The sequence below is a fragment of the Salvelinus sp. IW2-2015 genome, linkage group LG18, assembly GCF_002910315.2.
Source record: "Salvelinus sp. IW2-2015 linkage group LG18, ASM291031v2, whole genome shotgun sequence".
In the NCBI taxonomy this organism is placed as follows: domain Eukaryota; kingdom Metazoa; phylum Chordata; class Actinopteri; order Salmoniformes; family Salmonidae; genus Salvelinus; species Salvelinus sp. IW2-2015.
In genome coordinates, this window is record NC_036858.1 from 30526378 (window position 1) to 30541883 (window position 15506).

The window sequence follows — 15506 nt, forward strand, 5'->3', positions numbered from 1 at the left end:
ACGGTAAGGTCTACACTTGTTGTATTCGGCGCATGTGACAAATTAAGTTTGATTTGATTTGATTTGACGACTCTTGGGTAATAGTGGAACTTTGTGCCTCAGCAAAACGTCGTCCCCCAGATGTATGCCTAGTTTTCTTCCTATAAGGCCAGCACATTTCACCTTCTCGTATCTCTAGATCATGATTCACTGGTATTTGGAACAGAATCCCCTATTGCTGTGAACAAGCAGTTGCGTGTCAAAACGATGACAAAGATAAAGCGGTGTGGGTGAGACAGATGACATAGAAATGAAGGTTGGGTTGTGACTGCAAACTTCCTGAATTAGCTAAATAGATATTGCTGTTTGTGATGTCACACTGGCTCTGGCCAGTCCTCAGAGGAAGTCATTCTTAAAGTTAATCTCAAGACGTTCCTCTTTAAACCAACAGAAAAGCCTGAACAGTGGAGACACACAGGAGAGGAGATATGTTGAGGGGAGCATAGACTGCCTTTCACACCCAATTGATGTCACACTGACCCCAAACGCATGACTCAACTGGTGAGTAGTGGATACATATTCTAAATATGTTAAAATGTTATAACATTGTCATGATTACACTTGTGAGGTGTGTGGTTGAAAGGGATGCCACGACACGACCGATAACTAGATGGTTAAGTTTAATGTCCTCCTTAGACAACTGACACATACACTATTACAATGCTATAACTTGCAATATTAGCTAGCAGTTGTCTTTAGTTGACCTTTAGTTGGCTCTRTCCCTATTTTGATTTCTAGACAAACAATCCTTTTTCTGATTTCCCAGATTTTGTTTATCTCCACCTTTTTGGTTTGATTCCTGTCTTTAAGTTTGTTGTGGGTTTTTCTTTTGTTTGCCTCTTCTTGGGCAAATTTAGTGGCCGCTCATGGTGTGTGTCTTTTAGGATCCAGGGTCTTTCAGAACCCCGCCTAAAACCCCGCCTGTTTCATTTTGGTTGTTGGTCAGTGACTCTGTTAGTTTCCCCTTCTGTTTGAGCGTCATTTTAGGTTTTCTCGGTGTGGAACGTAACAATATATATATAACTGTATGTTTTTTCGAAATGTGGTTTCTCATGTCTGTTTCATGTTTCTCATCAAAGGCTTATTCTACATCAAAAGGTAATTTCATCAGCTGTTCATGAAAAATACAGTGTTTACAAGCAAGCATTTCCAGTGAACATGCACTGAAGGGAGGAGTCCATTTTGAGCTTAGAACATACATCATTTAATTCTATGCTGTGTTTTTTCTGAATGCATGGCAAGTGAGGCTGGAATATACAAAGAAGTGAAAGGGTGTGTAATATTTCAATTTAAAACAGAACATTGTTTAATTGGAAAAATGGAAAGTCACTATTTAAATCAAATAAAATGTTATTGATCACATACACATATTTAGCAGATGTTATTGCGGGTGTAGCGAAATGCTTGTGTTCCTAGCTCCAACAGTGCAGTATCTAACAATTCACAACAATACAAACACATCTAAAAGTAAAAGAATGGAATTAAGAAATATTTAAATATTAGGACAAGCAATGTTGGAGTGCATTGACTAAAATACAGTAAAATAGAATACAGTATATACATATGAGATGAGTAAAGCAGTATGTAAACATTATTATCAGCAGCTACACAGCTGATGCCTGCCGTACTCTTCCCTAACACGACTAGAAGCCACTACATCACCGGATTCCTGTCGTAAGCTCTGGACCTTTGCATCGGATCATCGCAGCTGGCTAGCTGCTACCTAGTGGCTAATGCCCTTGTCCCGAAGCTAGCACCAGTTAGCTTCGAGCCATGCGCATCTCCCGGCTAGCAGATGAAATTACTCCAGCTACAATARCTCTTTTGCCAATTGACCTGGACTCTTTGTCGACACGGAGCCACACCGATCCATCACGACTGGTCTGCCAACGTAATTCCGTCCATTGTGCCCTCAACCGGCCTTTGCCGGACGTCGGTGAGGACACGTCTGCTAGCCCCGGCCTGCTATTTTAAAGAACTCCGTGTCTCCCGCTTGTTAGCGTAGTAGCCTGCTGGACTGTTCATTAATCACGCTACTCCATTTTGTTTATCTGTTGTCCCCAGCCTCGAACTCAGTCCCTGTGTGTAGTTAACTGACCCTCTCTGCCCATTCATTGCCATTWTACCTGTTGTTGTTGTCTTAGCTGATTAGCTGTTGTTGTCTTACCGTTGTTGTCTTAGCTAGCTCTCCCAATCAACACCTGTGATTCATTTATGCCTCGCTTTATGTCTCTCTCTAATGTCAATATGCCTTGTATACTGTTGTTTAGGGTAGTTATTATTGTTTTATTTTACTGCGGAGGCCTTAGCCCCACTAAACATGCCTCAGATACCTCTTTTGTCCCACCTCCCACACATTCGGTGACCTCACCTAGCATAAGTAGTGCCACCAGAGATGCAACCTCTCTCATCGTCACTCAATGCCTAGGTTTACCTGCACTGTACCCACACCCTACCATACCCCTGTCTGTACATTATGCCCTGAATCTATTCTAACACGCCCATYAACCTGTTCCTTTTATTCTCTGTCCCCAACGCACTAGACGACCAGTTATGATAGCCTTTAGCCGTACCCTCATCCTACTCCTCCTCAGGTGATGTAGAGGTTAACCCAGGCCCTGTGTGTCCCCAGGCGCTCTCATTTGTTGACTTCTGTAACCGTAAAAGCCTTGGTTTCATGTATGTTAACATCAGAAGCCTCCTCCCTAAGTTTGTTTTACTCACTGCTTTAGCACACTACGCCAACCCTGATGTCCTTGCCGTGTCTGAATCCTGGCTGAGGAAGGCCACCAAAAATTCTGAGATTTCCATCACCAACTACAACATTTTCCGGCAAGATAGAACTGCCAAAGGGGGAGAAGTTGTAATCTACTGCAGAGATAGCTTGCAAAGTTCTGTCATACTTTCCAGGTCTATGCCCAAAGAGTTCGAGATTCTAATTTTAAAAATGAATCTCTCCAGAAATAAGTCTCTCACTGTTGCCACCTGTTATAGACCCCCCTCAGCTCCCAGCTGTGCCCTGGACACCATATGTGAATTGATTGCCCCACATCTATCTTCAGAGTTCGTTCTCCTAAGTGACCTAAACTGGGATATGCTTAACACCCCGGCCGTCCTACAATCTAAGCTAGATCCCCTCAATCTCACACAAATTATCAAGGAACCCACCAGGGACAATCCTAAATCTGTAAACATGGGCACCCTTATAGATATTATCCTGACCAACTTGCCCTCCAAATACACCTCTGCTGTTTTCAATCAGGATCTCAGCGATCACTACCTCATTGCCTGCATCTGTTATGGGTCCGCGGTCAAACGACCACCTCTCATCACTGTCAAACACTCCCTAAACCATTTCTGCGAACAGGCCTTTCTAATCGACCTGGCCCGGGTATCCTGGAAGGATATTGACCTCATCCCGTCAGTAGAGGATGCCTGGTTGTTCTTTAAAAGTAATTTCCTCACCATCTTAAATAAGCATGCCCCTTTCAAAAAAATGACTGCCCTCGACCAGCACAAAAACAGCCTGTGGCGTACTGCACTAGCATCGAATAGTCCCCGTGATATGCAACTTTTCAGACAAGACAGGAACCAATACACACAGTCAGTTAGGAAAGCAAAGGCTAGCTTTTTCAAACAGAAATTTGCATCCTGCAGTTCTAACTCCAAAAAGTTGTGGGACACTGMAAAGTCCACAAAGAATAAGAGCACCTCTTCCCAGCTGCCCACTGCACTGAGGCTAGGAAACACTGTCACCACCGATAAATCCACGATAATCGAGAATTTCAATAAGCATTTCTCTACGGCTGGCCATGCCTTCCTCCTGGCTACCCCAACCCCGGCCAACAGCTCTGCACCCCCCGCAGCTACTTGCCCAAGCCTCCTCAGCTTTTCCTTCACCCAAATCCAGATAGCAGATGTTATGAAAGAGCTGCAAAACCTGGACCCGTACAAATCAGCTGGGCTAGACAATCTGCAACCCCTATTACTAGTCTGTTCAACGTCTCGTTCGTWTCGCCCGAGATTCCTAAAGATTGGAAAGCAGCCARGGTCATCCCCCTCTTCAAAGGGGGTGACACTCTAGACCCAAACTGTTACAGACCTATATCCATCCTGCCATGCCTTTCCAAAGTCTTCGAAAGCKAAGTTAACAAACAGATCACTGACCATTTCGAATCACACCATACCATCTCCGCTGTGCAATCCGGTTTCCGAGCTGGTCACGGGTGCACCTCAGCCACGCTCAAGGTACTAAACAATATCATAACCGCCATCGATAATAGACAGTACTGTGCAGCCGTCTCCATCAACCTGGCCAAGGCTTTCGAATCTGTCAATCACTGTATTTTTATCGGCAGACTCAACAGCCTTGGTTTCTCAAATGACTGTCTCGCCTGGTTCACCAACTACTTCTTAGATAGAGTTCAGTGTGTCAAATCGGAGGGCCTGTTGTTCGAACATCTGACAGTCTCTATGGGGGTACCACAGGGTTAAATTCTTGGTCCTTCTCTTTTCTCTGTATATCAATGATGTTGCTATTGCTGCGGGTGATTCTCTGATCCACCTCTACGCAAATGACACCATTCTGTATACATCTGGCCCTTCTTTCGACACTTTGTTAACAAACCTCCAAATGAGCTTCAATGCCATACAACACTCCTTCCGTGGCCTCCAAKTGCTCTTAAACGCTAGTAAAACCAAATGCATGCTCTTCAACCGATCGCTGCCCCCACCAGCCCGCCCGACAAGCGTCACTACTCTTGACGGTTCTGACTTAGAATATGTGGACAACTACAAATACCTAGGTGTCTGGCTAGACTGTAAACTCTCCTTCCAGGAGAGATTGGATTTTTTCTCAGGTTTTTGACTGCCATATGAGTTCTGTTATACTCACAGACATCATTCAAACAGTTTTAGAAACTTCACAGAGCGGGGTTCAGATCCAGGGCCCTGAGCTTAATGATGAACTTGGAGGGTACTATGGTGTTGAAATCTGAGCTATAGTCAAGGAACAGTATTCTTACGTAGTTAGATTCCATCGTCTGTGGATATATTGGGGCGGTAATCAAATTGAAGTGGGTCTAGGGTGTCAGGTAAGATCCTTAACTAGCCAGAAGTGATTGCTACAGGGCGATAGTCATTTAGTTCAGTTGCCGTTGCTTTCTTGGGTACAGGAACAGTGGTGGACGTCTTGAATCAAGTGGGGACAGCAGACTGGGATAGGGAGAGATTGAATATGTCCGTAAACACTCAAGCCAGCTGGTCTGCGCATGCTCTGAGGATGCGGCTAGGGATGCCAGCCTTGCGAGGGTTAAAACACTTAAATGACTTACTCACGTTGGCAACGAAGAACGAAAATCCAAAGTCCTTGGTAGTGGGTTGCGTTGGTGGCACTGTGTTATCGTCAAAGCGGGCGAAGAAGTTGTTTACTTGTCCGGGAGCAAGACGTTGATGTCCGTGACGTGGCTGTTTTCCCCTATGTCTGTAGACCTTGCCACATACGTCTCGTGTCTGAGCCGTTGAATTGCGACTCCAGTTTGTCTCTGTACTGACGTTTTGAATGTTTGATTGCATTACGGAGGGAATAACTACACTGTTTGTATTCAACCATATTCCCAGTCACCTTGCCCTGGTTCAATGCGGTAGGTTTTAATAGTCACAGTGCCTTGCAAAAGTATTCATCCCCCTTGACGTTTTTCCTATTTTGCTGCATTACAACCTATAATTTAAATTGATTTTTATCTGGATTTCATGTAATGGACATACACAAAATAGTTTAAATTGGTGAAATGAAATGGAAAAAATTACTTGTTTAAAAAAATTCAAAAAAATAAAAGACGAAAAAGTGGTGCGTGCGTATGTGTTCACCCCCTTTGCTATGAAGCCTCTAAATCAGATCTGGCAACCAATTACCTTCAAAAGTCACATAATTAGTTAAATAAAGTCCACCTGTGTGCAATGTAAGTGTCACATGATCTGTCACATGATCTCAGTATATATACACCTGTTCTGAAAGGCCCCAGAGGCTTCAAAATCACTAAGCAAGGGGCACCACCAAGTAAGCTGTACCATGAAGACCAAGGAGCTCTCCAAACAGTTCAGTGACAAAGTTGTGGAGAAGTAAAGATCAGGGTTGGGTTATAAAAAATATCAGAAACTTTGAACATCCCACAGATCACCATTAAATCCATTATTTAAAAAATGGGAAGAATATAGCACCAAACAAACCTGCCAAGAGAGTGCCGCCCACCAAAACGCACGGACCAGGCACGGAGGGCATTAATCCGAGAGGCAACAAAGAGACCAAAGATAACCCTGAAGGAGCTGCAAAGCTCCACAACGGAGATTGGAGTATCTGTCCATAGGACCACTTTAAGCCGTACATTCCACAGAGCTGGGTTTTACGGAAGAGTGGCAAGAAAAAAAGCCATTGCTTAAAGAAAGAAAATAAGCAAACACGTTTGGTGTTTGCCAAGAGGCATGTGGGATACTCCCCAAACATATGGAAGAAGGTACTCTGGTCAGATGAGACTAAAATGTAGTTTTTGGCCATCAAGAAAAACACTATTTCTGGCACAAACCCAACACCTCGCATCACCCCGAGAATACCATCCCCACAGTGAAGCATTGTGGTGGCAGCATCATGCTGTGGGGATGTTTTTCATCGGCAGGGACTGGGAAACTGGTCAGAATTGAAGGAATGATGGATAGCGCTAAATACAGGGAAATTCTTGAGGGGAAACCTGTTTCAGTCTTCCAGAGATTTGAGACTGGGACAGAGATTCACCTTCCAGCAGGACAATGACCCTAAGCATACTGCTAAAGCAACACTCGAATGGTTTAAGGGGAAACATTTAAATGTCTTGGAATGGCCTAGTCAAATCCCAGACCTCAATCCATTTGAGAATCTGTGGTATGACTTAAAGATCGCTATACACCAGCGGAACCCATCCAACTTGAAGGTGCTGGAGCAGTTTTGCCTTGAAGAATGGGCAAAAATCCCAGTGGCTAGATATGCCAAGTTTATAGAGACATACCCCAAGAGACTTGCAGCTGTAATCACTGCAAAATGTGGCTCTACAAAGTATTGACTTTGGGGAGGGGGGGTTAATAGTTATGCACGCTCAAGCTTTCTGGTTAAAATAAACTAACCTGTCTATATAAAGTCCTACAATTGACAGTGCATGTCAGAGCAAAAACCAAGTCATGAGGTCGAAGGAACTGTCTGTAGAGCTCCGAGACAGGATTATGTCGACGCACAGATCTGCTGAAGGGTACCAAAACATTTCTGCAGCATTGAAGGTCCCCAAGAACACAGTTGCCTCCATCATTCTTAAGTGGAATAAGTTTGGAAACACCAAGACCAGGGCCAGGGAGGTCACCAAGAACCGTATGTTCACTCTGACAGAGCTCCAGAGTTTCTCTTTGGTGATGGAACATTCCAGAAAGACAACCATCTCTGCAGCACTCCACCAATCTGGCTTTTATGGTAATGGAGTGGCCAGACGGCAGCTTCTCCTCAGTAAAAGGCACATGACAGCCCGCTTGGTGTTTGCCAAAAGGCACCTAAAGGACTCTCAGACCATGAGAACCAAGATTCTCAAGTCTGATGAAACCAAGATTGAACTCTTTGGCCTGAATGCCAAGAGTCACGTCTGGAGGAAACCTGGCACCATCCCTACGGTGAAGCATGGGGGTGGCAGCATCATGCTGTGAGGATGTTTTTAAGCAGCAGGGACTGGGAAACTAGACAGGATCGAGGGAAAGATGATCCAGGGCACTCAGGACCTCAGACTGGGACGAAGATTCACCTTCCAACAGGACAATGACCCTAAGCACACAGCCAAGACAACGTAAGAGTGGCTTCGGGACAAGTCTCTGAATTTCCTTGAGTGGCCCAGCCAGAGCCCGGACTTGAACCAGAAAGAACATCTCTGCAGAGACCTGAAAATATCTGTGCAGCAACTCAGGGTCTGAACAATTATGTAAATGTGATATTTCAGTTTTTTATTTTAAATAGATTTGCAGAAAATGTACAAAAACATATTTTTGCTTTGTCATTATGGGGCATTGTGTGTAGATTGATGAGGGAAAAAAAGTAATTTAGAATATCGCTGCAGTAGTGTTTTGTTGTAGTCTTGCTAACACCAGCTTCTCGACTTCAGCTCGTGTAGTCACGTGAGTCGCAGCCTCAACCAGGCTAGTTTTGCTGAGCTCTTTCCCATGGAAAGCATTATTTATTTATTTACCAAATAAGGGGCTCCCGAATGGCGCGGCGGTCGAAGGAACTGCATCTCAGTGCAAGAGGTGATACTACAGTCCCTGGTTTGAATCCAGGCTGAATCACATCGGCCGTGATTGGGAGTCCCATAGGGCTGCTCYCAATTGGATTGGGTTTGGCTGTCATTGTAAATAAGAATTTGTTCTTAACTGACTTGCCTAGTTAACTTCTTGTGGCTGCAGGGGCAGTATTGAGTAGCTTGGATGAAAGGTGCACAGAGGTGCCCAGAGTAAACGGCCTGCTCCTCAGTCATAGTTGCTAATATATGCATATTTATTATTAGTATTGGATAGAAAACACTCTGAAGTTTCTAAAACTGTTTGAATTCTGTGAGTCTGTGAGTATAACAGAACTCAAATGGCAGGCAAAAACCTGAGAAAAAATCCAAACAGGAAGTGGAAATTATTAGGTTGGTCGATTTTCAACCAAGATCCCATTGAAATCACAGCGAGATATGAATGACTTTTCACTTCCCATGGCTTCCACTAGATGTCAACAGTCTGTAGAACTTTGTCTGATGCCTCTACTGTGAGGGGGGCCGAATGAGAGAGGAATTAGTCAAGTCTGCCATGACTTGACCATGCTTTCACCATGCGCGTTCACATAAGAGGGAGCTCTGTTCCATCGCTCATCTGAAGTCAATGTAATTCTCCGGTTGGAACGTTATTCAAGATMTATGTTAACAACATTCTAAAGATTGATTCAATACATCGTTTGACATGTTTCTACTGACTGTTACTGAACTTTTGGACATTTCGTCAGCTTTTAGGGAACGCGCATCGTGACTTTGGAATTGTTTACCAAATGCGCTAACAAAAGTAGCTAATTGGACATAAATAACGGACATTATCGAACAAATCAAGCATTTATTGTGGACCTGGCATACCTGGGAGTGCATTCTGATGAAGATCATCAAAGGTAAGGAAACATTTATCATGTAATTTCTGATTTCTGTTGACTCCAACATGTCGGCTAATTTGACTATTGTTCTGAGCGCCGTCTCAGATTATTGCATGGTTTGCTTTTTCCGTAAAGTTTTTTTGAAATCTGACACAGCGGTGGCATTACGGAGAGGTATATCTATAATTCCATGTGTATAACTTGTATTTTCATCTACATTTATGATGAGTATTTCTGTTGAAACGATGTGGCTATACAAAATCACTGGATGTTTTTGGAACTAGTGAATGTAACGCGCCAATGTAAACTCAGATTTTTTAATATAAATTTGAACTTTATGAAACAAAACATACATGTATTGTGTAACATGAAGTCCTATGAGTGTCATCTGATGAAGATCATCAAAGGTTAGTGATTAATTTTATCTCTATTTGTGCTTTTTGTGACTCCTATCGTTGGCTGGAAAAATGGCTGTGCTTATTGTGGTTTGGTGTGACCTAACATAATCGTTTGTGGTGCTTTCGCTGAAAAGCATAATTGAAATCAGACACTTTGGTGGGATTAACAACAAGATTACCTTTAAAATGGTATAAAACACATGTATGTCTGAGGAATTGTAATTATGAGATTTCTGTTTTTTGAATTTGGCGCCCTGCACTTTCACTGGCTGTTGTCATATCGATCCCGTTACCGGGATCTCAGCCCTAAGAAGTTTTAAATAAAGGTTAAATTAAGAAATTAAAATGAACAGACATTTCTTAGAAAATACATTTGTCTGTTTCTGTCTTGAAAGCATGACCCAGTTAAAAATGTACTTTATTTTCTCACGTTTTCCTTGTTCGTACAGATATTCCCCTGAGATGCTCTGAAAAGAGGAAGAGGTGGACTTTGTGAAAAAACGGCAACATCCAACGTTTCCTGGAAGCGAAATCATACTTAATCTAACGATGGCTGAAATGGCTACAGTAGCACACGATAACTCTACTGGCAGAGAGAACCAGTCCTTGCACTGCCCATCCGCTCAGAATCTGGTGGCCGACATACTGCCTCCTGTCCTGATTATAGAGCTCATACTGGGCCTGCCAGGCAACGTAGTGGCCCTGTGGATCTTCACTTGCCATCTGAAGATCTGGAGGGTCAACACTCTATTCCTCTTCAACCTGGTCCTGGCTGACTTCATGCTGCTCATCTGCCTGCCCTTCCGCATTGACAACCTGCTCCGTGGGGAACAATGGGTGTTTGGCGACGCCTGGTGCCGGATCAACCTCTTCATGCTGGCTGTCAACCGTTCAGCAAGCATTGCCTTCATGACTAGCGTGGCCTTCGACCGCTACTTCAAGGTGGTCCATCCACACCACCGCATCAACCACATGACGTCTACTCAGGCGGGAATGGTGGCGGGGGGCATCTGGGCGGTAGTGATCTCCCTGCGGCTCCCCCTGCTGGCCACCAACCTCCTAGTGGAGCATGGCAACATCTCCCTGTGCCGCAGCTTCAGCTCCTACACCGTGATTCCCCCGGCGATCCTGCTGCACTACATGGTGTTCGTCGGGGAGTTCTTCCTGCCCCTGCTGCTCCTGCTGTTCTGCTCAGCCAGGATCGCCTGCATCCTGCGCCAACGGCAGCTGGACAAAGAGAAGAAGGTGCGGCGGGCCATCCGGGTGGTGGGGCTAATTGTGGCTGTGTTTGTGCTGTGTTTCTTTCCTGGCATCGCCACAGGCCTAGTTTCGCTCTATATCAAGGCGTTCAGACCTTGGGACTGTGACTCCTACAAAATGGCAGGCCAGCTTTTCAGCCTGTCCATTGGCTTCACCTACCTTAACAGCGCCCTGGACCCGGTCATCTACTGCTTATCCAGCTCCATGTTCCAGAATTCCCTCAAGAGCTCCATCAATAAGATGGGCCTGGCGGAGTTGAGGCTGAGCCGACGGGGAAGCATGGCCAGCGATGGGTGAGGGGAGATGGGGTGAGGGAGGCAACTCTGGCCCTTTCCTCCAGAGACAGGCCCCACCTTCTAGAAGGCCCTAATAAGGAGAACAGACTCATGCCAGTGAATTGAATGGAGACTAGACAGAGGAATTTTACAGCTATAATTAACAAGCCATATGTTATATTCAGAAACATTTCGTAGCTATGTGGGATACGTACTTGAAATGGCTGAATACCAGTTAGTGTGAAAAAAAGATAGGAAAAAGAATGCAATCATTCCATCTGAATTTGACATTATTTTCACAACCATGTGATGTTGTAGAACGACATTATGTTTTTGTCTTGATTTACTAATATGTCTGTCAAATACACAATTTTTACCAAATACAGTGTTCATACAGCAAGATGTTTAATCAAATGTATGTGTTGCTCAGTTCTTTATAAAAGTGGTATTTTTATGTGATGTGTGTGCTTAGAGTGATGGTATACTGTACACTGTGTACAAAACATGTTCTTTCCATTACATACAGACTGACCAGGTGAATCAAGGTGAAATATTTGATCCCTTATTGATGTCACCTGTTAAATGAACTTCAATCAGTGTAAATGAAGGGGAGGAGACAGGATTTTTACGTCTTGAGACAAATGAGACAGGATTTTTACGTCTTGAGACAAATGAGACAGGATTTTTAAGCCTTGAGACAATTGACACATGGATTGTGTATGTGTGCCATTCAGAGGGTAAATGGGCAAGACAAAAGATTTAAGTGCCTTTGAATGGGGTATAGTGTTAGGTGCCAGGCACACTGGTTTGAGTGTGTCAAGAACTGCAACGCTGCTGGGTTTTTCACGCTCAACAGTTTCCCCTGTGTATCAAGAATTGTCCACCACTCAAAGGACATCCAGTCAACTTGACACAGCTGAGGGAAGTATTGGAGTCAACATGGGCCAGCATCCCTGTGGAACGCTTTCAACACCTCGTAGAGTCCATGCTCGAAATTGAGGCTGTTCTGAGGGCAAAAGGGATGCAACGCAATATTAGGAAGGTGTTCCTAATGTTTTGTACACTGAGTGTATATTTTTCTATCTGGATATTTTGTTCATTTGTGATGAATGAAATGGCAATAAAGATAATCCTAAATGTTATGTAAAATAAATATTTTTGTATTCTATTTTCTATTATCTATATTACTTTTATTATTACAGCATTGTTGGAAAGAGCTCTCAAGGTATGAATGTCACTGTCCTTTTTTACACCTGTTGTAGCCTGTGCACATGACAAATAACCTTTGTCGTAGAGAGATTGAAGACAGCTCTAAAGTACTTGTCTTCACAACAAGCAAGATGTCTCTACTAGTGTCCTCCAGATACTCAGACAGTCCTGGACCAGTCTCTCTCATCCTCTACTTCCACAGGGCTGAAGCCACAGATGAAGGGCAGCTCTTGATTGCTGCTAGGGGGAGACTCTTCCCTACAAAGACTCACATTATCCACACAGAAGTGCTACATGTCATCCTTTGTTGCACAGCACCTGGTAGCAGCAAGGGAACTCAATCAATGGCTGTAGGTGTAATTACCGCTGAGCTACCACTGCTGTGCCAACATGTGACTCTGACATGTGGCTTACTGGGACGATACACGGCAGTGCAAACAGAGGTATRACATGTCTTTATCTCAAGTTTCCGTTATTACTCACAAATTAATTGTTTTGCTCAAATATCTCCAAAGCTAATATACAGGGGATTTGGGAGGCTGTCATCTAACTGTTTAATAAGAGAACAAATACAATCCACTGTGATCATGCACACTGTCTAATAGACACAAAAACCAAAGGCTTGGATTTTAACGCAGTGGTTATAAACCTTTTCCTTTCCGGGGACCACCAGATCACCATCAAAAGCTCTTGAGGACCACCATGCACAGAACCGCAGAATTGTTTTAAACGTAAAATATCTTAGTGGGAGTTAAATTTATCAGTGAATGTAACATATTAGTTAATGGCTTATTATTACACAAGGATGTTTGTTAAAAAAAAAATATTACAGTACTTTATATGATTAGAAAATATGTTACTGCCCTGTAAAACTACTGTAGAACATTTACAGTTATTACATTTCACTGTAATACGATTTTTCGAATCAAGGTATCAGCCTACGTGACATCAAAGAGGGCCAACCAACTTTCTGGTAGAGAATGTAGTGATGAGCACTAAAATTGTCACCCGCAATAAAAAGCAGTGCGCCATAATAAACTGCATCTAACGGCTTTATTGAAGTGGCAGCTGCGTTCATAACAGGGGATGTCGCCATAGTCTAGGACCGATTGGAATGTCGACTGAATAATCTGCTTTCTACTATTTAGCGAGAGGCAGGACCTTTTTATTTTATAGAAGAAAAACCKATTTTTATTCTCGGCTTCTTAACTGACTCATCAACATATGCTTTTTAAAAGACAGCTTTTCATCTATCCAGGTGCCCAGGTATTTGTAAGCAGGGACATGATCAATAAGGAAAACATCCAAAGTACATATGCTTAAGTCATCAGTTACTTTTATGCGCTTTAGAGAACAACATATACTTAGTTTTACCTGCGTTCAATACTCATTTCAGGTCAATAAAGTGTTATATTATACAATGAATGCAGACTGTAGTTCAGATAGAGCCTGGTCGACTGTGGGGGAAATAGCATACACGACAGTATCATCAGCATACAAGTGCAGGTTACAATTTCTTTACAGACAAGTCGAGATTGTTAATGGAAACAGTAAAAAGTACAGGACCCAAAATCAACCCCTACAGGACACCTTTTGTAATATCCAGGAAACTTGATTTAACGTCATCAGTAGACACACATTGAGTTCTATCTGTCAAGTCATTTTTAAACCAGCATGCTGGTCGAGGCCAATTGAGGAAAGCCTCTGAATTTGCAATGAGTGATCAACAGTATCGAAAGCCTTTGACAGATCAATAAAGAGGACAGCACAATGTAACCACATCATTTATAACTAGGGATGCAGCAGAGGTAGTACGGTGTATGACCTGGTCTAAAACCTGAATAATGTACATTAAGAATACATTATAAAGATAAGAAAGATCTTAGCTGTGAATTACTTAGGATTCTCATTTTTAAGCAAGGCAAGAAGTTTAAAAATAGGGCGATAATTATTTCGATCACAAGGGTCAACACCTTTGTGAAGGGGGAGTACATGGGCCACCTTCCAGTCTTTATGGAGCTTGTTGGTCCTTGCTTACTTTTCCAAATAATCCTACATAGGTCCTTGCAGGCCAGACGTTTTGATTGCATATTCCAAGGTTGTTAACGAGCTTAGTTTTGCCAAACAACACAAAATGTTTTACAGGTGGTCTCTCTTTCAGCGCGAAACGGTGGTGAAATAGTTGTCCACACGTGGGCTATTGCTTCAAATCCTATTATAACAATTGAATGACTTTGGGTGTTTCAGTAAGGAACCATTTGATGCCTTCAATTGCATTAGCCTACTTTATTTCAATAATTCAGTGATATTTATTCCCATAGTAATTTATTATGGATCCATCCAGATCCAGAAAACAGTGCATTTGGTGGGATATGCAAAGCGACAAACCTCGCAAACATCCATTAATACATGTAAAGTCCATAAACTCGCCAATAAACTATTGTCCTGCTGATAGCTCATCAAGGGTGGATGGATTATTTTGATTTCCAAACAATTTACACCTGGCCAACAGCGTTGTTGCACAGTACAGTACACATTCACTCCATTCTCAGCCTGACTCTACCACCAGATGCTTATTGCTATTGTCGTTATCTATTCGGTAACATTCCACAAGTAAATGTAATAAATAAAACACATACTGTACATTAAAGAGCTCAGGTCTGGAAAATATTTTAAACCTTTTTTTGAGTTATATTTATCTGTGCTTAATAGCCAAGGCTTTTTGGCTTTGCCATTATCTTGATAATTTAGAAGACATCACTTGTGTATATTCAGTCTATACTAGTACTAGTTAAAAGTTTGGACAAACCTACTCATTCAAGGGTTTTTCTTTATTTTTATAATTTTCTACATCGTTGGATAATAGTGAAGACATCAAAACTATAAAATAACACATATGGAATCATGTAGTAACCAAAAAAGTGTTAAACATATCAAAATATGTTTTATTTATAATTCTTCAAAGTATCCACCCTTTGCCTTGATGACAGCTTTGCACACTCTTGGTATTCTCTCAACCAGCTTCAAAATCACCTGGAATGCATTTCAATTAACAGGTGTGCCTTGTTGAAAGTTAAATAGTGGAATTTCTTTCCTCCTTTGAGACAATCAGTTGTGTTGTGACAAGGTAGGGGTGGTATACAG

The 15506-nt window shown here is 42.7% G+C and overlaps 1 protein-coding gene across 1 annotated transcript in view; it reads left to right on the forward strand.

Moving 5' to 3' along the window:
* Nucleotides 1–12326, forward strand: part of hcar1-3 (hydroxycarboxylic acid receptor 1-3) — a 28068-nt gene extending 15742 nt beyond the window's left edge. The window contains exons 2-3 of the mRNA XM_024006736.2: nucleotides 431–540; nucleotides 10068–12326. Coding sequence (XP_023862504.1) covers nucleotides 10168–11175 — 1008 coding nt within the window. The 5' untranslated portion in view covers nucleotides 431–540; nucleotides 10068–10167 and the 3' untranslated portion in view covers nucleotides 11176–12326. The remainder of the gene's footprint in view (nucleotides 1–430; nucleotides 541–10067) is intronic.
* The last annotated feature ends 3180 nt before the right edge of the window (nucleotides 12327–15506 follow it).